Source organism: Eleutherodactylus coqui, chromosome 9 (genome assembly GCF_035609145.1).
Source record: "Eleutherodactylus coqui strain aEleCoq1 chromosome 9, aEleCoq1.hap1, whole genome shotgun sequence".
NCBI classification, from domain to species: Eukaryota; Metazoa; Chordata; class Amphibia; order Anura; family Eleutherodactylidae; genus Eleutherodactylus; species Eleutherodactylus coqui.
Window position 1 is genome coordinate 17,086,074 of NC_089845.1, and position 26,725 is coordinate 17,112,798.

Here is a 26,725-nt window from a genome sequence, read left to right on the forward strand (position 1 = left end):
AATCAAAAAGTTGTACGTATTCCAAATTTATACTATCGGAAACTACAGGACATCCCGCAAAAATTGAGCCCTTGCACAACTACGTCGACAGAAAAATAAAAAAGTTATCGCGCGCACAAAAGGACCGCAGAAAATAATTGAAAAAAATTAAATCTCTTTAAAAAAAAATAATATAAGTTTGGTATCGTAGTAATCATACTGTGCATATACTGATAAAAATATCAGGTCGTTTTTGTTGCAGTTTGTGCGCCGTAGAAACAGGACGCACCGAAAGATGGTGGAATGTCATTTTTTTTTCCATTTCTCTCCGCTAAGAATTTTTAAAAAGTTTTTCAGTACATTATATGGTACAATAAATAGTGCCATTGAAAAATACAACTCGTCCGGCAAAAAACAAGCCCTTATACAGCGACGTCGATGGATAAATAAAAGGAGCTACGATTTTTTAAAAGGGAGTAGGAAAAAACAAAAAAAGCCCGGTCACTAAGGGGTTAAGGAATGTCTGGGCACTACATGCTAAACCATAAAAAGGAAGCATCAAAAGGAGTGTACTGCACAGCTCACCAACCAACCCTAAGGCCAGTCATGTACACTTAAATCTGAGACAATCGCTCAAAACTACATTAAAAAGTGGTCTTCTAGAACAGTGGTGGCGAACCTATGGCACACGTGCCAGAGGCGGCACACAGAGCCCTCCCTGCTGGCACGCGTCGCCATCGGCCGCTCACCACCTTAGTGAATGCCTGCAGGGCCGCGGCTCCCCTGCTGACATTCACTCAGCGCTGCTATCTGTGCTGATCCCGATGCACACTGAGTCAGTGTGCAACCAGGATCCTCCTCCCCCGACGTCTCCTACTTTGGTTCCGCAAGAGCAGGGGGAGAAGGCATCCAACAGAAGCACACTGCCTTCAGTGTACACCTGAGATCAGGAGGGAGGGGAGCGGTAAGTATGTGGGGCAGGGGGCGGGTATTCTGACTGCTGGGAGAATCGACAGCAGGGGGAGACATTCTGACTGCTGGGAGAATCGCTGGGGGAGGGGGGGGGATGGGAGGCATTCTGACTGCTGGGAGTATCGCTGGGGGGGGGGGGGATGGGAGACATTCTGACTGCTGGGAGTATCGCTGGGGGGGGGATGGGAGACATTCTGACTGCTGGGAGTATCGCTGGGGGGGGGATGGGAGACATTCTGACTGCTGGGAGTATCGCTGGGGGGGGGATGGGAGACATTCTGACTGCTGGGAGTATCGCTGGGGGGGGGGATGGGAGACAATCTAACTGCTGGGAGAATCGCTGGCGGGGGAGGGGAGGCATGACTGCTGGGAGAATCGTTGGGGGGAGGCATTATGACTACTGGGAGAATCGCTGAGGGGGAGGGGGGGCATGATAACTGCCAAGAAAATCGCTGGGGGGGGGGGGGAAGGGGGGCATGGTGACTGCCAGGAGAACCGCTGGGGGGGAGCCATTATGACTGCTGGGGGGGGGGGGGGGCGCATTATGACTGCTGGGGGAACGGCTTGGGGGGAGGGGGGCATTATTATTGCTGGCGGACAGCTGGGGGTGGCATTGTGACTGCTGGTGGACCACTGGGGGGGGGGGTATTATGACTATTATGACTGCTGTGGGTACCGCTGGGGGGGAGGGGGAGCGGGCATTATTACTGCTGGGGGACCGCTGGGGTATGTCACTCTTATTACTAATGGGGGGGTGCCACTATTATTACTGCTGGGGGACCGCTGGGGTATGTCACTTATCGCTGGGGGGAAGGTGTCACTATTACCACTGGGGTATGTTTACATGTGGCAGAAATGGGCAGGGTTATTTCAAAATAGACAGGGTGCAGATATTGACTGCTTTTTAGATGCAGAAATACTGCATAATTTTCCACCGAAATTTCCGCTGGGGATATTTTGCAGCATTTCCACGTCCAAAAGCAGTCAGAATCTGCTCCCGGTCTATTTTGAAGCAGCCCTGTCCTTTGTAGAACGGGGGTAAAATCACACGTGATAAGCCCCGCCCCCGACGTGTTGGCACTTTGCGATAAATAAGTGGGTTTTGGATTGTAGTTTGGGCACTCTGTCTCTAAAAGGTTCGCCATCACTGTTCTAGAGGGCGTTTCATGTAGAAATATGTCAAAGGAAATCTCGTCTTGATAAAGGGGTGGTCTTGTCAAAGAGGGAACCTTTTGGAGAGATTTTACTACATATAACTACTAAATCTGAAAGATGGGATCTGGTCATGGTATCATGAGATGTAGTTACCAGAATCGGTCACTAAAGACTGAGAAAACACAGCTTAACTATAGAAATTGCTAAAAAGCAAGATAAAAAGGTTGCATGGAGAATGGAGGCAGGAGAAGAGCAATTAATAAAAGATAGGCTGTTAGGAGGTGCAGGTATCATTTTTTCCGTTTCCATGTTTCGGAAGTCTGTACAGCTTATTTACACGCAACGATTATCGCTCAAACGATGTCCTTTGAGCGATAATCGTTGCGTGCAAATGCTGCCATCATTTGCTTTTCTTCCGAACGATGATTTTAAGTTGAGTATAAAATCGATCATTCGGACGGAGAGCTGATAGCAGGAAACGCATGCTGTGATTCTCCACAGGAGTGCTGATAACATTGTATTCAGCTGCAGTCCAGCAGCAGAACAAGAGCTGTATGCAGATAACAGACCACCTGCTGTTCTCTGCATACATCTCAGGGAGGCTCATTTACATGCAAATAAAGCTAATAAACTGCAAATGGGTATTAGTGCCCATTAGCAGCTTATGCAAAATGATCGCTTAACCCTTTCCAATCCAATTTGTATCCTGGTTTTCCTAGGGGGCTTACTCTTCTTCTGCCATTATACAACGCCGCTATATGCTGGCTAAAACCAGTACTGCATGAGGTGACACATTGGATAGGCTCCGACAGCAGAGAGGCTGGCAATATACAGTAAAAGATCCCTGACGGACATCTTCCAACATCGGAGCTGTATAGCCTTAAATCATAATGTCTTTAGACGTCAGACAGTGGATTGGAAAGGGTTAAACTGTCATTCTCCCTATCTTTTGAGTGAATTTTGAGCGAACATCTTGGCAAGTTAATGGGGTTTAAGACAAGGGAGCCAATTAATCAAGGAAAATTTTCAATGGCAATTAACTATTTGAGAATAGTTAATTGTAAAGTCAGGTTGACTCAGATTTAATCCAAATACAAAGTAAAACAATTCAATAAAGACACCCCTCTCTCTTGCAGATGAGGACACCAAGCTGATTTGCCATAATGACCTAATAAAATGCTTGAACAAAACATGATAAAATAAAATAAACTGTTAATGCAGATTAACAAAAGAGGAAGGTGTTGGTGAGGAAGCAGTTATTGACTGACACATCAGTGGGACTTCTCGTTTATCAGCACAAGCCTGCCATTTATAACGGAGATATCATCAAAAGTCTTGCACAACTCACTGATCTATTTTTACACGGAGTGTCCAGGAAGTTTTGTGGCGGCAACACTTCTAAAATACAGAACATTAGCTTCCTGTAGCACGAGACAGAATGTTAAGACTGTTCCTTGGCTTGAAGAATTAACGGAGTCTGTTTGGATACAGAATTATGCTGCGCTGAAGTATTAGAAGATAAGCATGACAACATAAATACACAAACGAAATTAGCAGCACAATCTTAGCACCTGTCAGTAGCAGGAGTAACACCACAGCTCTAACCCGTGTCACCAGATGTATTCACGTGCAGCATCTACTGCAGCTGAGTGGGGAAAAACTGCTTGAAAAGCCAAGAGAAAAAGCAAGTGTGGGAATTTGCAAGTGTGTTGTCATCTAGAGTGTATGTTTAGGTGACCTTCGGACTCTGGGAAATTTAGAAGGAGTCACTTGGATTTATTTGTTTATCTCTACAATTTGTATAAATTACTTTTCTACAATCCCCATTAAAAATCTGCTCCTCAAGTAGGAATTCTATCAAGTGTGCGAGTGCCTTGTGCAACGTATGCAGTTCTTTTAAACAGTGCCCCGAAGACAGTGGCCGACAGGGAGTTTGCCTGAGGCGGTAGACCCTGTCAAGCCGTAATGCAGGTGTCCTAAGATGTACAACTGTACGCTTTCATAAACATATTGCTCCATTGAGGTTTCTACCTTCCCTGAGCTCAAGACGTGTGCACCATTGGATGCCCAGATTCTAGACTTAAGTAAGCAATTTCCAACAATGAGATCCATTAATTAAAAGGAGAGGAGATTTCTACTCACTAAGCCAACACTTGCTGGGGCAGATGCATGGAAGCATAGTAGCATGCATGGGGCGATACACAAGTTATACTTAGTAGGTGGAGTAGAGAGGGGGGAGGTTCAGAAAAGCCATTCCCAATCTGGAGCACCCCCACAAGTTTGGCAAGTTGGCAGATGAGGGAGGGTGGGGGGGGGGGTATGCCATTTCAGGGTTAACATTGCTACACAGCAACACAAGTCTTCTAACTACAAGCACAATGTCTGCTCCGGTATGTCAGAGAATAGGAGTTGAGTGGAGACCAGACAAGTCCTGGCAGAGGGGGGTTCCATTATTTGGTCAACAGAAAGTAGTCTGTTACAAAGACCAGGACTGTTGAACAGAAAGTTGTCTTCCAGGTACTCTGATTAGTCATATTGTGGATGGGGTTGGCAGATTACTGGGATGGGCTGGTGAGGACCCAGTGGTCATGGTGAATTTTGGCACCAATGACAAGGCTAAGTGGAAGGTCTTTAAAAAGGATTTTAAGGACATCAGTAGTATTCTCAGGGTAAAGACATCCAAAAGTAGTCTTTTCTGAAATCCTACCCTTTTCATATGCCACACCAGAGAGGCAGCAGGAGAATATGTAGGTAAAAGGGTGGCTCAAGTGCTTGGAAGAGGGTTCTTGGACAGCTAGGCCAACTTCTCTGTTGGCTGCAGACTATGGTAGGGATAGGCTGCACCTGTGCTTGGTGTGAAGATGGCTAGAAGGCTGGGGGAGTATTTATACTGGGGACTGGAGGAGGGGACAGTTACAGTATAGGAAGGAAACATACACTAACATGCTAAAAGTATTTTGACAGCCATATTGGTAGAACGGATCATGTCTTATTTGCATGTCTCGTGTCCGACACCATGGTACATAAGATCCAGACCCTTGGAGGTGTCAGCCATAGTTTGTGATGGGAACTGCATGCTATTGGATATAAGGGGTTATGCCTGTGCATACAAGCCACCCATCACAAAGTGCAATGCATCAGCCCAACTACAAGGCTGCAGTGATGAATCACTCTACTCCATCTTCTAATAGATGAACATACATTGATTTAGAAGATCCTCGGGGAACACATTTTGCCTGAATGTGTTGTGCCAACAGTTAAGCATGGTGGAGGCTCCATTATGATCAACAGATTTTTTATGTGGCATGGTCTTGTCCAGTCGGTTATAGCGGCAAGTGTCATGAACATGGAGGTTTACCTAGACATTCTAGACAAGGTAACCATACTCAGGAAATGGTCAGCAATAATTCCAACAAAACAATAATTCCAACAATTTGTCAAAAATCCAATGCTAAACATTCCCAAATCCATCAACTCTAATTTATAGGACATGGCTTGCAGACCAACTTGGTTACTTCTCTGAACTTGCTCGTTTGTCAGTCTTTTTTTTAAGTGAGGTGCGCAGAACTGGACACAGTATTCCATATTAGGTCTGATGAAGGAAGAGTACAGGGGAATATTTTATTCCAGCGGGCGGCCCGCACCTCATAGGTAAACCACACTGGCACCCTGGGCTCGCCCAGCATTCAAAGCCGCACTGCATGTTACTGATATGAAGAAATAAATATCAAGTATTGGGTTAGGAGTGTGAGATTTTGGCCAAAATATTAACTGATGGAGACTGTCGAAGTTTTACGCTTGTATTATTCTCAGTTATATGATCTCGTCGGGCATTTTGCAGATATGCCTCCCTCGCAGGTGTGTATAGCTGATTACATTACGGAGACTGCTCTTCCAACAATGGACAGCAACTCTAGAGAGGACTTGGAGATGGACTTTACAGACAGGAATAGGGCCACCTATTAAATCTACGCCAGTTGGGAAAAATTCAGGCTGAGAGGGCTTTACCCCGGCTTTCTACAAAACGGTCCTTTACTACAACTTGCCTTCACTCTTTGTAGTTTGTTCCAGAGACATGTTGGCGTTGTGGAACTGCCAGGGACACAAAGTTAGAGGATTGGTGGAGTTCTAATAGGTTACCCTCCCTTTTTTTCTCCCATTCCTTCTCCCTCCTCTAGTTATAGTCTTTCACTCTGAATCTGGTTTTCCTGTTGCAGGTTACCTGGTTTTATATTTTTCCTTTTCTATCCATATCCTTTTATCCCTTAGACTGATGCATTATCCGGTGTTCTTAGCTAGTGGACATAGGGGGCATCCTCTCAGGTCAGAGGGATTGTTGTGTGGTCATGAGTTGATACACTGTACTTTGTTCTTTCTATTCTATTTTCTCTGGCTTGGCCCTGCTCAACCTTTTTGTATTTCTTAAACGCCTTCAATAAAAGTTGATTAAACATAAAAATAATGTAAAGTAACGAAGCACAATATCAACAAATTCTAAGTGTACTCTAATGTGGCCTTTAAATTCAGAGCACTGCTTCTGAAAAAGGTAACTAGTCTGCCTTTAACCCATTAAGGACCAGGTGCGGTAAATATACGGTTCCTGGTCCTGAGCTTAAAACCCCTGCTGATAGTAAAATTAAGGCAGCGCTTTAAGCCTCCTGTCTCTGCAATCAATCAGAGGGCAGGACAGGTTATCAGGTGTTAAGGACAGCTGATAACCCAGAGGAAAAGGCAGGAGGGGTATTTAACCCATCCTGCCTTTTCCTTCCCCGAGTACACAGCGTTCATGGAGCATTGTGTACTAGCATGTGGAAGGGTTTCTTCCACTACGGGAGCTGGGGAGTCATGTGACCACTGGGGTTCCCTGCTACAGCAAAGCTGAAGGGTCATACTAGACCCTGGCCAGCTCTGCCAGTAAGTAATGCTACTACAGGGGTTGCTTTTCCCTGTACAGTGGGAAAGTGTCAAAAAGAAAAAGAAAAAAACAGGAATGTCCCCCAGAGGTCTTATACGAGGTCATAGGGGGGATCTATCTACCTACCCCTCTACCTACCCCTCTACCTACCCCTCTACCTACCCCTCTACCTACCCCTCTACCTACCCCTCTACCTACCCCTCTACCTACCCCTCTACCTACCCCTCTACCTACCCCTCTACCTACCCATCTACCTACCCATCTACCTACCTACCTACCTATCTACCTATCTACCTATCTACCTGATATACCCGGTTTCGCCCGAGTTAATTTGGTACTGGTGTTGACACGGAAAATCTTATGAAGTCGTGGTTACTTTAGAGATACTGAGGAAAAACATATGTTCACCATTTTGCATAGTTCTCTGCGTTACCCAGGAAACACCACGTAGAGGTAACCATGTGACGTTTCCTTTATATAAAATGACATCAGGAAGTGAGAGAATTAGATTACGTACATAAAATTTGGACACCAATTTGTTTGCGCTTAGAACTGAATAATCGAGTTGAGACCCATTAGCTTTTCCTATTTATGACATTCAATGCTTGTGCCAAATTTCATGTTTCTATAACATTGGGAAGTGAGAGATTTAGATTATGTACGTAAAAGTTGGATGCTAATTCTTTTGCGCATAGAATTGAACAATGGAGTTGGGACCGATTAGCTTTTACTATTTATGACATAATCAATGCTCATGCCAAATTTCCTGTTTCTATGACACCGGAAAGTGAAGAAATTACATTCCGCACGTAAAATTTTGACGCCAATTCTTTTGCGCTAGAATTGAATAATCGAGTTGGGACCTATGAACTTTTCCTATTTATGACAATCAATGCTCGTGCCAAATTTCACATTTCTATGACACCGGAAAGTGAGAGAATTAGATTCCGTACGTAAAATTTGGACGCTAATTCTTTTGCGCATAGAATTGAATAATCGAGTTGGAACCTATTAACTTTTCTTATTTATGACATATTCAATGCGCGTGCCAAATTTTAAGTTTCTATGACATTGGGAAGTGAGGATTTAGATTATGTACTTTAAGGTCTGCGATGAAAAAAATTGTAGCATATTTAATTAGTGGGTTTAACAGTATTTTTTGTGCCGATTACGGTAAAAATAGATAAGTCACAAATTTCACCTGAAATTTTCTTATTTTCAGGGTTTTTCAGGTTCGGTACGCGTAGGACAACGAATCTAAACTGTCTGCTAGGCGTGACCTTGACTGCAGTCAGTGACTCAGTGTGGAGCCAGCCACTGTGGTGTACGCAAACAGTTTTGTGATACGGTATTTAGAAGAAATGGCTACTAGAAGATGTGTCAACTCTCCTGTTTGTTATATTTGTGGGTCTTCTACCGTCAAGAAGCAACAAAGGAACGTTTCTAATTTTGTTCAGAAGGTGTATTTTGCATACTTTAGTATGAAATTAGGGGACCAAGATAAATCTTGGGCTCCCCATATAGTGTGTTCTGTGTGTGTTGAAGAACTGAGACAATGGTTTCAAGGTAAGAAGAAATCATTTCGTTTTGGAGTACCCATGGTTTGGAGAGAGCCTAAAAATCACAGTGATGACTGTTATTTTTGTTCTTGTTCAGTGCAAGGTTTCAATTTAAAAAACAGAAAGGACATTTCATACCCAACCAACATACGTTCGGCTATTCGCCCTGTTCCTCATGGACCCGACTTGCCTATTCCTTCACCTCCGGATACCCTGGACAATATTTTAGACGCTTTAGACCAAATGTCACATAGTAGCAGCAATAATGATGACAGCTATGATCCAGGTACCAATGACCCTGAACTTTTCTCTCAATCAGACTTGAACGATTTAGTCCGAGATCTGGGCCTACCAAAGGATTCAGCGGAAGTGTTAGGGTCTAGACTTAAAGAAAGACATATGTTAGCCTCCGGTGTTTCATTTTCATGGTACCGACTTAGAGAAAAGGAATTTGTCCCTTTTTTACACAAGAGGGTGAACTAGTTTTCTGCAACAATGTACCTGGAATCATGAAAATGTTCAACTTAACATATGACCCAGAGGAATGGAGACTTTTCATAGATTCGTCAAAAAGGAGTTTGAAAGCCGTACTTCTTCACAATGGTAACCAATATGCTTCTGTGCCTGTTGGACACTCAGTCCATTTGAAAGAATGCTACGAAAATCTTGGGTTTGTTCTTAATAAGCTCAGCTACTCTGACCATAAATGGACCATTTGTGGGGATTTGAAAGTTATTTCCATGGTACTAGGTCAACAAAGTGGTTACACAAAGTTTCCATGTTTCCTCTGTAAATGGGATAGCCGTGACAGGAAACAACCCTATGTCAAGCAGACCTGGCCAATCAGAAAAGCTCTTATTCCTGGAGTTAAAAATGTTGAAAGACAAAGTTTAGTGGATCCTAAAAAGATCTTACTTCCACCACTTCATATCAAATTGGGACTAATGAAACAGTTCGTGAAAGCATTACACAAAGGAGGAGAGTGTTTCAAGTATCTTTGTGAACAGTTTCCTGGTCTATCAGATGCTAAGCTGAAAGAGGGAGTCTTTGTTGGGCCTGACATAAGAAAACTTTTAAAAGATGAAATCTTTGTCACTAAAATGGAAATGGAAGAAAAAAATGCATGGAATTCATTTAAACTTGTTGTAACAGGCTTTCTTGGAAATAAAAAAGACCCAAACTACAAAACTTTGGTTGCTGAATTGTTACAAAACTACAAAATCTTGGGCTGCAACATGAGTGTCGAAGTCCATTTCCTTCACTCACATCTGGACTACTTTCCAGAAAATCTTGGGGCTGTAAGTGAGGAACAAGGAGAACGTTTCCATCAAGATCTAAAAGAAATGGAGCGCAGATACCAAGGTCGATGGAATGTCAACATGATGGCAGACTACTGTTGGATGTTAAAAAGGGAAAATTCGCAAGACCACAGCCGAAAAAGTACCAAAAGAAGCTTTGACGCAAAAAGAAAACGTTTTTACAAAGACTTATAATAACTTTGCAACACGTGTATCACTATTATGCTTATTTTAGCTAGGTATTGCTTTTTTTTGCTTTTACTTGATGTTAAATAAAAACAAAAAAAAATTTCCGTTCTTTGTATTTTTTCCAAATACGTCAACTTTATTTTGTAGGCAAGCCTTACGTGATAGAAAAAAACCCATGTCATTTTTGAAATCTGTGCAAAAAACTACATAAAGATGATTTAACAAAATCAAAACAATTGTTTAAAAAGTTTTTTTGCAGACCTGTGTAATCTATGCTTGTGCCAAAATTCATGTTTCTACGACATCAGGAAGTTGGAGAGTCAGTCAGTGAGTGAGTCAGTCAAGGAGGGCTTTCATCTTTATATATATAGATTATGTTTACTATCTAAGTAAATACAAATTACAGAATACAATATATACATAAGACAGAAACCACCACAAAGCAGACGCCAACCAAAACCACCGCCGTATGCGCCCTGTAAACCAAAACCATACGTATTATATAACAAAACGTCCAAAACAAATAGACTGATCCCTTCCCGTACTTTATTTTAGCATACATATACTAAATTTAAAAAAACTATAAAAGTAAAAAAATTTTTTTAGCATTTTACCCCCAACTAAACTAAAAAAAAGAAAAAAGTCTGTGAAAGAGACTTTTAAAAAATAGTCCTATATGTCACGGAAAAAAAAACGCAGCAAAAATAATTTTGGTAGCTAAAGGAAACAAAATAGGGCAGTAAAACCACCACATGGGTAAAATCCCTAAAAAGCGTCTGGTCCTTAAGGTACAAAACAGCCTGATCATTAATGAGTTAATGGACCCTAAAATGTTGTATTATCGTATCCCTTCCCAATTCTCCAGAGATGGCCCTACTTTTTGTGCGCCCAAAGCCTCTGTCTGCATATAAAGGTTTCCTCACTCGCCATTTACTACAGCATGGTAAATCAGTGATCCCTTGCAAATTAAGATCCATAAATTCTCCAAATTTGGATGTTTTGGGATATCACCTTGATGCAGATAAATAGTAAATCTAAAAACAGAGACAGCGTTTTGGGTCAGTAAATGAAGAAACTTATATTTCAAAAGGATAAAAAGGACTCACCCTGATAAAAACACAACACTATACCCAGCAGGCCAATGTAAACCGCAATGATAGATGGTAAACCATCCTCATATGCCTGCTGGCCAATCTGTCTAGAGAGCACACATAAAAGGATAGTTACACAAAACATCCAGGGAGGCAGAGATGGTGTTCACACTACTAGCAGATGTGAGCGGTGTTAGTGCAGGGGAGCCGGTGAAGACACCCCTCCCTCACAGCCAAGAAGTCGTCCACAACTTGTAGTGTTTAGAGAAGCTAAATGCCTAACACTGTAGGACTCCAAAAAGGACTCTATGGCTGAAAAAGGACAGAGGGTGTGGTCAGTGGATGGTTAGGGGTGTGTATCTTATCAAAACATGTGATTTTTTTTTAACCTCCGTTATAAAAAGGACAGGGCCATTAAAAAAAAAAAAAAAAAAAAAAGGGTGGGGGTGGGGAGTAACGCTGGAGCACTGCATGTTAAAAATGTATTGTACATTATATTTAAAATTAACATGCTATGAATTCAATTCCGCACCACCATTTTAATATCTGCACGGGTTTTGTGCAGATTTTTTCCACAGGGTGTGGATGAGATTTTTAAAATCTTATCCACTTTGCTGCTACAGCTACTATAAATTCCGAAGCAAATCCGCCCCGTGTACTAACCGCGTCCCCTATATGGGCGGCCCCCGTGTACTAACCGCGTCCCCTATATGGGCGGCCCCCGTGTACTAACCGCGTCCCCTATATGGGCGGCCCCCGTGTACTAACCGCGTCCCCTATATGGGCGGCCCCCGTGTACTAACCGCGTCCCCTATATGGGCGGCCCCCGTGTACTAACCGCGTCCCCTATATGGGCGGCCCCCGTGTACTAACCGCGTCCCCTATATGGGCGGCCCCCGTGTAGGAACCGCGTCCCCTATATGGGCGGCCCCCGTGTAGGAACCGCGTCCCCTATATGGGCGGCCCCCGTGTAGGAACCGCGTCCCCTATATGGGCGGCCCCCGTGTAGGAACCGCGTCCCCTATATGGGCGGCCCCCGTGTAGGAACCGCGTCCCCTATATGGGCGGCCCCCGTGTAGGAACCGCGTCCCCTATATGGGCGGCCCCCGTGTAGGAACCACGTCCCCAATATGGGCGGCCCCCGTGTAGGAACCGCGTCCCCTATATGGGCGGCCCCCGTGTAGGAACCGCGTCCCCTATATGGGTGGCCCCCGTGTAGGAACCGCGTCCCCTATATGGGTGGCCCCAGTAGGAACCGCGTCCCCTATATGGGTGGCCCCAGTAGGAACCGCGTCCCCTATATGGGTGGCCCCAGAAGGAACCGCATCCCCTATATGGGTGGCCCCAGAAGGAACCGCATCCCCTATATGGGTGGCCCCAGAAGGAACAGCGTCCCCCTATAAATTGGCCCCAGTAGTAACAACGTTCCTTATATTGGCCCCAGTGGTGGTAACGTTCCCTATATTGGCCCCAGTGGTGGTAACGTTCCCTATATTGGCCCCAGTAGTACCAACATTCCCTATATTGGCCCCAGTAGTACCAACGTACCCTATATTAGCCCCAGTAGTACCAACGTACCCTATATTGGCCCCAGTAGTACCAACGTTTCCTATATTGGCCCCAGTAGTACCAACGTTCCCTATATTGGCCCCAGTAGTACCAACGTTCCCTATATTGGCCCCAGTAGTACCAACGTTCCCTATATTGGCCCCAGTAGTACCAACGTTCCCTATATTGGCCCCAGTAGTACCAACGTTCCCTATATTGGCCCCAGTAGTACCAACGTTCCCTATATTGGCCCCAGTAGTACCAACGTTCCCTATATTGGCCCCAGTAGTACCAACGTTCCCTATATTGGCCCCAGTAGTACCAACGTTCCCTATATTGGCCCCAGTAGTACCAACGTTCCCTATATTGGCCCCAGTAGTACCAACGTTCCCTATATTGGCCCCAGTAGTACCAACGTTCCCTATATTGGCCCCAGTAGTACCAACGTTCCCTATATTGGCCCCAGTAGTACCAACGTTCCCTATATTGGCCCCAGTAGTACCAACGTTCCCTATATTGGCCCCAGTAGTACCAACGTTCCCTATATTGGCCCCAGTAGTAATAGTGACCCCTATATAGGTGGCCCCAGTAGTAACAGCGTCCACTATATAGGTGGCCCTAGTAGTACCAATGATTCCTATATTGGCCCCAGTAGGAATAGTGATCCCCTATATAGGTGGCCCCAGTAGTAATAGTGATCCCCTATATACGTAGCCCCAGTAGTAACAGCGCCCCCTATATAGGTGGCCCCAGTAGTAACAGCGTTCCCTATATTGGCCCCAGTACTATTAGTGATCCCATATATAGGTGGCCCACTGCAGGGCTGAAGGATTTCGCCACGTTTTCACCTCTCTTACATCGCCAGCGTAAAGGCACACTTGGCGGCCCTCACGCTGGTGAGAAAATAGTGCGTGATTTGTGCTTTGCGAGTTGCACAAATCTGAACCACATTCATTTGAATGGGGTGACTGCATAGCACCGCCATAACTATGTAGGAAACACATCGTAGCATGATCTATCTTCCTGCGATATCACACATTGTTTCAAGGGGCCCAGTCTTAAGGCCTCCCTCACACAGGGCGTTTTATACAGCGTTTAGCGCTGCCTTTTCAGCCCAGCTCTAAACGCTGTACAACACTCCCATTCATTTCAATGGGGCTGCTGACACAGGGCTGAACACGCAGCGCCTCCCAACGCTGCGCTTTGACAGCGATGCAAGTTCTATTTTGGGGCGTTTTCAGCCCTGCGTCGCCCATTGAAATGAATGGGCAGCGGTTTTAGCACTGCTGAAAACGCGGCAACACTTGGGGCCGCGTTTTTGGCAGCGTTAACCGCTTGCCGATTTTCGGGGTGAGGGCTTGCAATAGAAGTCCTACCCCGAAAATCAGTCCCAGCTGGCTAGAGAAAAAAAAAGAAAATACTCACCTAGCCGCTGCAGTCCGGGTCGCAGCCGCTGGTCTCTGCCGCTGATCCGGGCTTCCTCTGCACTAACAAGTCTATTGCCGGTCAGGTTTGAGAACCCCGCCTCCGGCAATAGAGTGCTGTGATTGGTTGTCTGCATGCTCGCTGACCAATCACAGGCCTTCATTGACTATCTCAGCCAATCAGCGTCGGCAAGCTCTGATTGGCTGAGACAGTCAATGAAGGGCTGTGATTGGGCATCAAGCAAGCACTGACAACCAATCACAGCACTCTATTGCCGGAGCCGGGGTTCTCAAACCTGGCCTCCGGCAATAGACTTGGGAGTGCCGAGGAAGCCCGAATAAGCGGCAGAGATCAGCGGCCGCGACCCGGACTGCAGCGGCTACGTGAGTATTACTTTTTTCTCTTTTCAGCATTCTGGGCTGCGTTTTCAGCCGAGCTGAAAACGCAGCCAAAACGCTGGCAAAAAGTATGCCAGCGCTGCTGAAACGGGGCGGGATCTGCTGTAACGCAGCGTTGAAAAACGCTGCGTTTCTGCAAACGCCCTGTGTGAGGGAGGCCTTATTGAAAACAAGGGGAGAACTCTGCAATCCCCTGCCGTGGCTGTGACAGGGGATTCCATCAGCAGCAATGCAAGGCTGTTTCCACGTTTGGGAAGCCCTGAGTTATGGATTGCAGAGAGGTAGGCACTTCAAGGTTGATTTACAATCAAAACAAAAACTTTAATGAAAGTATATGACAAGATCGGGGAAACACTCACAGGTGATTAGATGAGCTTACACTCTTGAATTCTATATTATATAAAGTGACTGCATCTTAGAACTTTTCTGTGTCCAATGTTTCTACAATAACCTAAAAAGAGGGGATATTTATGATTTTGGTTTACAGGACGCATACGGCGACGGTTTTTGCTGGCGTCAGCTTTGTGTTATTTTCTTTCTTATGCATATATTGTTTTATTCTGTTATTTTGTTTTACTGATGTATGTAATTATGTTTTTTACTATCTGTGTCCCCCATGATATCATTTAAGACCTCTGGGGGACTTTCATTTTTTTTTCTTATTTGACACTTTCCCACTGTAGCTGGGGCATTCATAGGAGCCCCAGTTACAGGGGAAAACAGCCCCTGCAGTGACAGTAGTCACTGGCAGAGATGGCCAGGGTCTAGTGTGACCCTCCAGCTCTGCTGTAGCAGGGAACCCAGGCGGTCACATGCCCCCCACCCCCCTCCTCCCCGATGTGAAAGTTACAGTTTACTTTCACTTTCAGTACACAGTGCTCATTGAGCACTGTGTACTCGGGGAAGCAGAAGGCAGGAAGGGTTACAAACCCCTCGGGTTATCAGCTGTTACTAACAGCTGATAATCTGTTCCTGCCTCTGATTGATTGCAGAGCCAGGAGGCTTAAAGTGCCGCCAGGTGCTTTAAGCCCAGGACCAGATGCCGTAAATTTACTGTGCCTGGTCCTTAATAGGTTAAAGAACTTAATTGGCACAAAAAAAAAATTCCGGTGGGAGGCAATCACTGAGAATATACCCCGCAATCAGACATTTACCCTGTTTCCCTGAAAATAAGCCCTAGCAGCATTTTTCAGGATTTTTGAGGATGCTTGAAGTATAAGCCCTACTCCAAAATTGAGCCCTAGTTACAGTTAATTAAAAAAGACAATATAGTGTTCAGGCAGCTGTACATGTAAAAAAGTAAAATCTGTGAGCAAAAATTAATATAAGACACTGTCTTATCTTTGGGTAAACAGGGTATCTCTACCCACAGCATAAGGGATCAAGGTCTAGAATCTGAAAATTCATTACGTAAACCTCTGTCGTGTTAACACTGCAGAATGAGGAAGATAAAAGGGATATGTAGTTCATAAGTGTTAACGTTAAAAATCATAAAAACTGAAACCGTTTAAATAAGTAGAAAAAACACCAGTCTGATACTGTATGTTCATGTGTAAAAAAACTGAACATGTCACGTTAACACAGGCAAATAAAAGCATCTACATTTTATGGTATGAAAGCCACCATGCAGTATATTCTACCTCATTGCTTGCATAAAATCTGTTTATGACAACCATGCAGAAAATCTGCACAAAACCCACAACGTGTGAACGTACCCCAAGGTCAGTTTCACAGATGAAGGAAAAAACCACGAGGAAAGTACTAAATAGAACATTTAGAAGCAAAACCGATGTTCCCATATCTGAGGCCTAAAGTAACGAGCAGCAAAAAAGGATACAGCAGCAGGAAAGAGCACTGTAAGCTTCAAACAAATAAGTGGCGATGTCCAGTCTTTTGGAATCCACAGACTGTTGATTATTGACCAAAGCGAGTTTGTGCAGATGAGGAAGAACAACTAGAAGACAAAAGGTAGTTAGAAAGGTTATTACTTTATTTAATATGCATTTACAACAGAAGATAATGCCAATAAGAAGACAACTGTCATTCTGTGAAGTCCATTGGTGCATCTGCAAATGGTCCAACAATGCTGGGCAAACAGGGATCAAACATGCCAAATGCTGCGAAACCTCTTACAACAAAACTTTTCCTGTTTTCTTTGTGGCAGTCAAGGCTACAAGTATATGACCAGTCAATTCTACCAAAACGGTTAAGGGCTCCAGGATAAGGGGCTGTAAAGTACCTTCCACATAATTTTGGGCACTGCAATTCAGCATTATTAGGCCATATGTAAAAGACCATGTAAGTCTGATACGGTGACAGATACCCTTTTAATAGAAGCTACAGTCCTGCAGCAGTACAATGCATGAAATGTTTAAACTGTCTACTGTATTTCACAGATTTTTTAATTTGTTGATCAACAACATTTAGGCTGGATTCACACAGGGCGGATTTGCCGTGGTTTTGCCGCAGCAGATCCGCCCGCGGCCGCTAATCTCGGGATTAGCCAGCCATGTGGACGAGGTTTCTCAAAAACCTCGTCCAAACGGGACGGCTAATCCGCTGCGGTAAATCTGGTTGAAACCGCGGCAGCGGCCGCCGCAGCTGCAGTTTCAAAAGAAGCAGCATGTCTGTTTACATTCGGTTTTTTGTTTATGTTACGGCCGCGCTCTCCTCTATGGGAGAGCCGGCCGCAACGTAAAAACATGCGACCGGACCACTTCAAAGCCGCCGCGGCTTAAACCACGGCGGTTCTCCCGGCGGAAATCTCGCGGTTTTTGCTGCGGCCAAACCGCGAGATTTCTGACGAAAATACGCCCTGTGTTAACCCAGCCTTAGTGTATATAATGCATTGCAACATATCAGCATCCTATTGGGACGTGGCACTCAGTCATACAAGGCCTATATCTCCCCAATGATCTATGGAAAGATGGCCTTCCTTTACTTGGCCCAACCACACAATTAAACGCGGGTTTTTGTTACATTTTTGGGTGTGTTCTCGTATAGAATAATTTCTCTGCTCTCACATACCTGGTCTGTCATCTACTACGGTTGCCTGCCTGGTCAATTTTGGATAACTAGACCTCAGTATGCATTTATCAGCACCAAACTGAAAAAAATACTTCTCTCCAATAGTGTTCTCACCACAACCACTATTCTTACAAAAACATTTAAGTACGGAGAATGGATTGGGTAGAAACCCCCTCACAGCAAGAAACCAAAGACAAAAAATTATCCAGTCCTAGTCCCTTAGCGCTTTCTTCTAGCTACTGGTGTTGCTGTGACTTCTCTAAGGCCTCATGTCCACGGGCAAAAGAAGAATTAAAATCTGCAGCGGATTTTAACTCTTCTCCTGCCTGCGGATCCGCACCCCATAGGGATGCATTGACCACCCGCGGGTAGATAAATACCCGTGGATGGTCAGTAAAAGTGTTTTTAAAAAAAAATGGAGCATGAAAAAATCTGGACCATGCTTCATTTTCGTGCGGGTCTCCCGCGGGGATGGCTCCCGCAGGCTTCTATTGAAGCCTATGGAAGCCGTCCGGATCCGCGGGAGACCAAAAATTGGAATTTACTCACCCGCTCCTGATCTTCTCTTCGCCGCGGCTTCATCTTCTCTCCGTCGCGGTCAGATCTTTTTTCTTCGGGCTGGCACATGTGCGAGGCACGCAACCGATGTGCCCTGCGCATCCGCCGGGCCGAAGAAAGAGGATCCGGCCGCGACGGAGAGAAGATGAAGCTGCGGCGAAGGGAAGATCCGGAGCGGGCGAGAGGTAAGTTAAAGGGGTTGTCTCGCAAAAGCAAGTGGGGTTAAGCACTTCTGTATGGCCATATAAATACACTTTGTAATATACATCGTGCATTAAATATTGGCCATACAGAAGTTAAACACTTACCTCCTCCGATGCTGGCGTCCCCGTCTCCATGGCTCCGTCTAACTTCAGCGTCTAATCGCCCAATTAGACACGCTTGCACAGAAGGGTCTTCTGCCTTCGGGTCTGTCCGGCAGCAGCGGCGTTCTGGCTCCGCCCCGTTACGTTTGCCGATTCCAGCCTCCTGATTGGCTGGAATCGGCATGCGTGACGGGGCGGAGCTACGCGATGACACAGAAAGGGGCGGAGCCAGAACGCCACTGCTGCCGGACAGACCCGAAGGCAGAAGACCCTTCTGCGCAAGCGCGTCTAATCGGACGATTAGACGCTGAAGTTAGACGGAGCCATGGAGACGGGGACGCCAGCGCAGGGAAGGTAAGTGAATAACTTCTGTATGGCCATATTGATGCACTTTGTAATATACATCGTGCATTAAATATGAGCCATACAGAAGTGCTTAACCCCACTTGCTTTCGCGAGACAACCCCTTTAATTCTTATTTTTATGCCTCATGTCCGCGGGGCAGGAGGGACCCGCTACGGATTCTCCATGGAGAATCCGTAGCGGGCCTGATTTTCCCCGTGGACATGAGGCCTAAATGTGCTATTACAAGTGAATTTCCATTACTGTGCTAAACACCTCTCCCTCCATGTCACCCAATTCTTCTCCCCTTTCCCTTTGTTAGACGTTTATGGTGTGGCCTCCAAATGATGATAAATGTCAACCTAGGCCCACTGTTCCATACATATATATGGATCATAATTCAGCCCATGCCATTTTTATTGGCTGGGATGTAGATTCTATGGCTGGATGTTAAATTGACCTGTTACAATATTCAATAAATAGAAATTTGCAAGGAAAATACGTTTATTTTCCTCCCCACTAGAAGGAATCTTTTGACCATGCTACTGTCAAAAATAGTAATTGAAAAAAGTTTAATATTTTTTTCCATTACCCCACCTGATACTTGGGAATAAAAATCAGCAGTGGAGCAGTGGCTCAACCATTAGGCAGCCTACTTATTGAGCTCTCTTGATTTCCAAGATTGATTTGTCCATCTTCCCCATCCCCCCAAGATTTTGTGTAACCCCCCTCCCCACCCCATGATGGTATTCACCTTCATCTCCCATCTTCTCCTTTTTCTTTTGATTACCTAATACTATACATATAATGTATTATACAAGATGGTTTCTAAAAAAGACTTGCAAAAAATGAGCTCTCACTCAACTCCATAGACAAAGAAAAAAAAATTATGAAGGTCAAAAAGCAACAGTTTTTCTTCCCTAAAAGGTAAATAAAAAAAAAAAAATCGTACACAATACACTAACTTTGGCGTCGCCATAATTATACTGATCCATATAATGAAGCCAAGATGATGTTCTTACTGCAGCACGAATGTAATAAAACCTTCACCTCCCCCAAAAAGACAAAAAGCTTTTTCAATACATTATACTGTATCGTATTTAAAATGGTACCACTGAAAAATACAAGTAGTCCCACAAAAAACACGTTTTAGGTTGTTAAAGGGAAAAAAAGCTACTGATTTTTAAAAATTTGGGAAGAAAAAAAAATGCAGAAACAAAGGGGATAGAGCAGAATGTGGTTTAGGGGGAAGACAGAAAGCACAGGAGAGACATAAAAAATGTTAGAAAGAGTGAGTGGAAAGACTCTAGAGTGACGAAGAAAAAAGCAATGCCACCCAAGAGGGAAAGGACACAATCTGAGAAGGGACAGCTACCTACCCTCAGCCACAATGAGCCTAGAGTCCCGAGTAACGGGCTTTCTATCAGAGAAGCCTTCTCCCACATCAAGGCACCAAATATTTTAAGAATATAGTAATAAAGGCATTAACTAAAATAGTGGAATAAACAAATCTTGATGGGCAAAAACAGCTAATTATACTATATAAAAAGAAAAGTCATCCATGTAGTTGACATTCTAGGTAATCGTGGTCCCTTCAGCATCCTTGGGGTTAAAACAGCAGCGGAACAAGGGCAGGACATGTACTCTGCGCAAAACTCCTACTCTAGATGTGGGCGGTGGCATAAAGAATCTGTTATTGAAGTCTGAGCCAGTCCCAACCACAACCTCAACTTTACCATTCATCCCAGTGTGCTACCTACCCTACACAGTGCAATGCAGTCCTGAACAAAAAGAACCTACAGATGCATACCGTTCCTGTATTATGGAGTGCGCAAAAAAGAAGACAGAGTAATCTTCATTTCTAGATTTGTGCTTTGGCTTATACCTAGATTTATGGGTTTTTATATTTTCACTATGTGTTACTCATGTAAACATACAACTGGCTCTTCCCAACCACAGAAATTTCAGTGAGCTGCTGGCACATACCGCCTGCGCACTCAGGAATGCCAACTGCCTCAGATTGTGCCAAGACTAATCAAAGTTACTCACATTCGTCTCTGAACCGAGGTTCTGCATTGGGTCCAACTCTTCCAAATGTCCTGATTATTTCAATCTGTAGGGAGTGCTGATCTTGATATTGGGGGTCTTCCAGGAATGATGCCAGCTGCATTTTAACTCTCTCTAGCAACTGCAATGCAAGGATTATAAAACTATATCCATCCAAGAAACAAAACATGCACATATCACATTTTCTCGAAATAAATCACATTTTCCACTAATATATCATACCATCAGACTGATAAAATTGCCACAACTTTGAAGATTTAGCTGATAAGAATGCTCGAGAAAGGAGAGTAGCCTAAGCCGTACGAGATAAAGCCTTGCTAAGAATTATAACTTGCGCTGTCTTGTATTAAAGCCAAAAATGTAAAACAAGACCAGAGTAGTGGTTCTAGCCACAGTACAGCCTAAGATACAGGAGGGTGAAGTGGGAGCTGGATACACCTGCAGCTCTCACTGCACCTGTATTTCTACAGTCTGTATTTACTCAACCTACAATACAGCAAGCTGCAGTTAATACATTTGTGCCCAAAACGCTTATGTTGCTGTATGAGGTAATACAGTTAAAATTAATTAATATTGTTTGTAATAAAACTACGTAAAGTTGCAGATTGCAGTTGTCTTGATGAACGGTTGACAGCTATTAGCATTTGATACTAACAAATAGCATTTTTAAAAATGCAGTTATTAAATTTCCAGCCTAAAAACAGATATTTGCCCTTTCCAGTTCTGGTTATTTTATGAAGATATGTGCGGTACTGTTGTACATTGTCGACAACGGAAGCTAGGGGTGTGAAAGCACTTAGCAGGAGGGGACGCCCCTGCACACCAGTAGCTTTCAATTGGGTAGTACTGTGGCAGGGAAAACACTGCTTCCATGGAGCCTGCGGCTGCTGCTGAAACCGGAACCGCTGTCATGTAAGCTCACTGCTGCTGAAGCTGGAACCGCTGTGACCGAGCTCCCCGCTGCTCTCCTCAGCAGACTGGCATCTCCACTCTCATCCCCACGGTCGGCTGCTGCCGGCGGGGACTGCTAATGTTCTGCAGGCTTCTCTCCACGCCGCACTGCCAATGTGGGCTCCCGTTCCCACGGCACATGCTGCACCCGGGAGCGCTGTCACTGGGCTTCCTGCCAGACTGGCATCTCCGGTACTGGTCCCCCTGCAGCGGGGACCACTGCGAGTATGCTCCACGCTCCTCTCCCCACCGCACAACCATGGACAACAGCTGTCGCCCGACGTAGTGGTAGGCTGCCTGGGACAGAGGTTTGGAAGGTTGTATGGAAGGTTAAGCTTAGTTTCAGTGTTAGGCTTACACCATGAGGTGTCAACAGCTAATAATGTTAGCTTAACACTGAAACTCAGTTTAACCTTCCATACAAGGCAAACCTCTGTCCCAGGAAGTTAATCACTAACTTCTGGGCGTACACTGGGTGGATACAGCCCAGCACTGGGTCTCCACCCATACTTGTGGTGGAGACAAGATACACCAGTACCGATAGGTGCATGTATATACAGGCTGAAAGGGGATATATAAACTCTGCACACAGTTTATTTTTTAGGAGGTACTGAGCATTTAATTTTATCTACTTGGGCCACACTGTTAGCCACTAATAACAATTTTGAAGCATTTTTTTAAAATGAGAAAGTACACTTTATATACATGCAATTTTGTGTCAAAGTGCTGAGTGGCATTTTGACACTGTGAAAGGGGAATACATTCAGAAAATATATGGGTTTGTAGGTTTAGTTGGATTTCTTTTAATTTTGTAATCTGGGATTTATCTAAACATGTCAGAAGTGTGAAAATGGTTTTGTGTACTGGAGGTGCAAGATGTCCCAAAATAACCTTAGCAGTAAAATGATTGACAATCGAATTGTAGAAGTACAAGGAAAGCACAACCCATAAGACGTTCCAGAAACATTACCCAAATGAGGTCTTGTTTGTTGTGTTTCTCTAATGCACATTCTGCAAATTGGCTCTCATCATGGCTGATAACTACAACATATAGTGCAGAACTTTTAACTGGCAAAGGTCAAACAGCATGTATTTAAAGAACTTACCTCTCTCTGGGTAACAGTCTCCATAATGGTACCAAATGCTGGGATGGTAGCAATTCTCACAGAACTGTAATAGAAAAAAAAGGTACATTTTGCCATTTATATGCAACACATTAAAACAGGTCAGTAAAAAGGTACCTTTCATAAAATTGATTTTAAATCTAGTTATTGAAGGGAGAGAAAAATCTTAAAGATAGGAGAATTAACTAGTCAGTTATTGAAACTCACAATTCTGGGTCACTGGACAAGGTAACAAGGGCCGGAGCAACTCTCTTGTCAATTAGGGATTCTTGCATGCCTCGGAGAATGAGCTGTAACCAGTCAACATGCAATAAAAAAATTCCTTGGTAAAAAGAAAGTCGACCTTGACTAGTTGTGACTGTGGATGGGCAGATAGAAAACGGTCTCTTGATTTAAATCCACTGCTATAGTAGTTATAGATGTAGTGGAAAGGTAGTTAACTAATGCTGGGCTAACACTTCAAATAAACTGGTTAGTCAAACTATTAAGCATCCTGTTGCAGTTAGGATATGCGCCATCAGTTTTAGTCTCATTGGGTATTAAACTACTAAAACTAGATTACATTTTGTTACAATTTAAAGAAGGTTTTTTTGCTGCTAATAAGTAGCAATTATGAGACATGATGTAAACTGAGGGACATTTCCTATACTGAGGATGCTTAAAAGGTTTAAAGCAGCAAAAGACACTTACATTTCTGGATCGCTGGACAGAGTGATAAGAGCAGGGACAACTCTCTGAGCTACCAAAGTCTCATTCACCCCCTTCACCAAGAGCTGATTGGACGGAGCAAGGGAGAGTCATGTTGCAGCGGACAGGGGAGCGGGCAAGCAGAATGGCAACAAAGCGAGAGAAGGAGGGAGAAACAAAAAAGGCAAAGATTAGAAGCTACTACTTTCATGCTGAAGCATAATCTAGGTAGAGAGCAGACGATCTAGAAGACCAACGTCAAACATAAAATACATCACTGAAAACTTTAAAAGAAAATCGATAAGCAAAACGGTACAAAAAAATGCAGATTGCTGAAAAGCTTTAACCTCTTGATTGTTAGAAACGGTCAGCATTTCCAGACCGAAAAAGATCTTTGATTAAAGACTAATGATCTGGGAATCCGCCTTGTATGAAAAGTATCCACACAGTAGACCCCACGGCAACTACACAACCCCCTGAGGAAGTAAGCAAAAATGGTTAAATATGCATTATACAGCACTTCATATTCGTCAAAAATAGCCCCCTTATGCTTAGATGTCAGCTTTTCACATTCTGGGAACTCTTTTAACCAGCTTCATGAGGTGGTCACCTGGAATGGTATGCCTTGTCAAGACTTCATTTGTGGGATTTCTTGTCGCCTTAGGCTGGTCTCAATGACCTGATTTGTATTGTATGATCGCAATCCGCACGGACTTACCGTGGCGAAGTGCAGGCATTTAGTTTTGATTTTGCCTTCAGACTCACGGATATGAATTGCATATTTCGCGTGTGGAAGAAACATTTCAGCACACTCTTGCCGTGGAATCTGCGCAGACAGCCTCCATTGATGTCAATGGAGGCGTCCGACCTGCAGGCCATATGCAATTAAATTGCATATAGGCTGTGGGCATGGCTCGGGACACACAAAAGAAACAAAAATAAAAGTACTTCGGATGACTGCCTGAATGCCTCTGTGGTGATCCACAGTACAGTAAAAAGGAGGTACGCAGGGTCACTGGCTGTGCTCCCAGGCGGAATCTGTCCCACATGCTAAATGCAACTCTTTCGTGAGGGCCCGGCCTGTAGGGTGTATTCACATGTTGCTGATATGCTGATGGCATAAAGGCCCCTGGCTGCCATGACACCTGCACGGCTCCCCCGAAATCACCGCGGAGTGGGGGGTGTCGGCGTGCGGGACATTCGGGGGGATTTAAATGCCGCTGTCAGGATTGACAGCGGCATTTAAAGGGTTAATAGCCGCGATCGGACGATTGCGGCTATTGCCTGCGGGTGTCAGCTGTAATAAACAGCTGACGCCCGCGCTGTAAGCAGAGAGGTCGCCCGGCGACCTCTCTGCATACATACCCCGATGCTCCAGGACATAAATGTACGTCCTGGGGCGGGAAGGGGTTAAAACAGCATTACTGTCTTGCAAAATGCAGAAGGCGCTACATCAATTACAGCTGGCAGCATCTCTTAAATTATGTTTACACGGGGCAATAGTCACAATAGGGTGGGTAATCAGTTATATACAGTGCTTAGTCCTATTCAGCTACTCATCTAATGCACATTATAGCAAGAATTACTCAACTAACAGAAAGGACAGCCCATCATTACTTTAAAGACATCAAGGTCAGTCAATCCAGAAAATATCAAGCCCTTTGAAGGTATTCCTCAAGTGCAGTCATAAAAAACCATAAATCCTGATGAAACTGGAATTCATGAGGAATGCTCCAAGACCAAGAATCACCTCTGCTGCAGAGGACAGGGCTGTGACTCTTTTTTGCAGCGCTTTTCAACAGTTTGACACTAGTTAGACGGTTAGAGAAAAAAGCAACCAGCAAGAACTCCACACCTCTGGGAAGTCCTTTAAGGCAGCTGCGAAACCACTCCAAGTCACCAACTTATGAAACGGACTGCATTCTCCCAAAGAGTTGACAAAGCTGTCAAACGCAAAAGGGCTACATTTAACGTCTAAAGTCGAACATTCTGGTTTAACACTTTGTTTGCCACTTAATTACATGCACGTTCCTTCATAGTTTGTCTTCAATATGGATCTTCAATGTAGAAAAACAATCATGGAAAGTGAAGGCGTGTCCAAACTTTTGACGGGTACTTCAGTTTGAATCCAAGCTAAAAACTTAGCATTCTATGAGTTACATGTGCGTCTACTCCGTACTGTGCCATTATGTGAGGATCTCTCTATAAAATCATCTTTGTGTATCAATATTTTTAACAATTTTCAGTAAGAATTTTGGGGCACATTTATTAAAGATTGGTGTCTTACACGCTGGTGTGGGATAAGAGGCACTGAAATAAGGTGCACCAAATGTAAGCGGCACAAACTCCTGATTACATTAGTCGGATCTTGGGCCACCAATGCGCTTCCTGTTCAACTCAAGATTTACGCTATAACTGCTGACCTTTTCCAACCTGTTTACCTGTTTGTTTTTTTAATTAAAAGGGCAGCAGAAAACGTGGAAAAACGTAGCAACTTTTCAGCAAGTGAGACCTGTTCAAAAATTTGTGACATCAGAAAGTGGCGTAACCTGTGTTATGAATTTCCCCTTTTCTATATGTTTTTGCCTGTGTGTAGACTTTTACTCCTTTTTTGCACGACATATAAACAGTATGAGGGTATATTCATACATACTGGATATGCTGCGGGTTAGCACACAGGATAACCACAGCAGATTAAAGCATCAGCAAGTGGCTAGCTGAAAAAAAGGCTCATCCAAACGCTGCAACTTTTCTCAAAAAGAAAATAAAGCAGAGGTGGTCATGTTTGAAGATTTCACCCCTTTCAATGTAGAGGTTTTGCTAAGATTTGTGGATCCTCTGGAGTGTCCTGAGCCTCAGTTACAATGGGCTAGTCTTCATGACAAAATCTTACACTGGACATTTTATGAAAATCCTTTTTCCTCCACACAAACTGCTGAAGTCAAACGTCATTATTGAGGTATAATCACAACACTGGTCTTTGTTGTAGATGTGCGTGCCTGAGCGGAGCATACAAGCACAAAAAAGACCGACACGTTAAAGGCCTTCGTACCAACATTCCCTGCATAAGGGTGGCTTCACACAAGTGTGTGTGTACATAGGTGCTCAGCCAATCAGGAGCAGCTTGTTCAGCAG

General features: G+C 44.2%; 1 protein-coding gene across 5 annotated transcripts in view; it reads right to left on the minus strand.

Moving 5' to 3' along the window:
* RELCH (RAB11 binding and LisH domain, coiled-coil and HEAT repeat containing) overlaps positions 1 to 26,725 on the minus strand; it is a 216,282-nt gene that overhangs the window by 35,391 nt on the left and 154,166 nt on the right. For 3 of the 5 annotated variants that reach the window (XM_066579175.1, XM_066579172.1, XM_066579174.1), the window contains 4 exons: positions 23,111 to 23,193; positions 22,886 to 22,949; positions 20,811 to 20,949; positions 16,367 to 16,483 (listed from right to left, as the gene is read on the minus strand). In XM_066579175.1, the coding sequence (XP_066435272.1) occupies positions 16,367 to 16,483; positions 20,811 to 20,949; positions 22,886 to 22,949; positions 23,111 to 23,193 (403 nt within the window). Of the gene's footprint in view, positions 1 to 16,366; positions 16,484 to 20,810; positions 20,950 to 22,885; positions 22,950 to 23,110; positions 23,194 to 23,593; positions 23,677 to 26,725 lie in introns of those variants that run through there. The other 2 variants (XM_066579173.1, XR_010786694.1) reach the window with 2 other exon arrangements.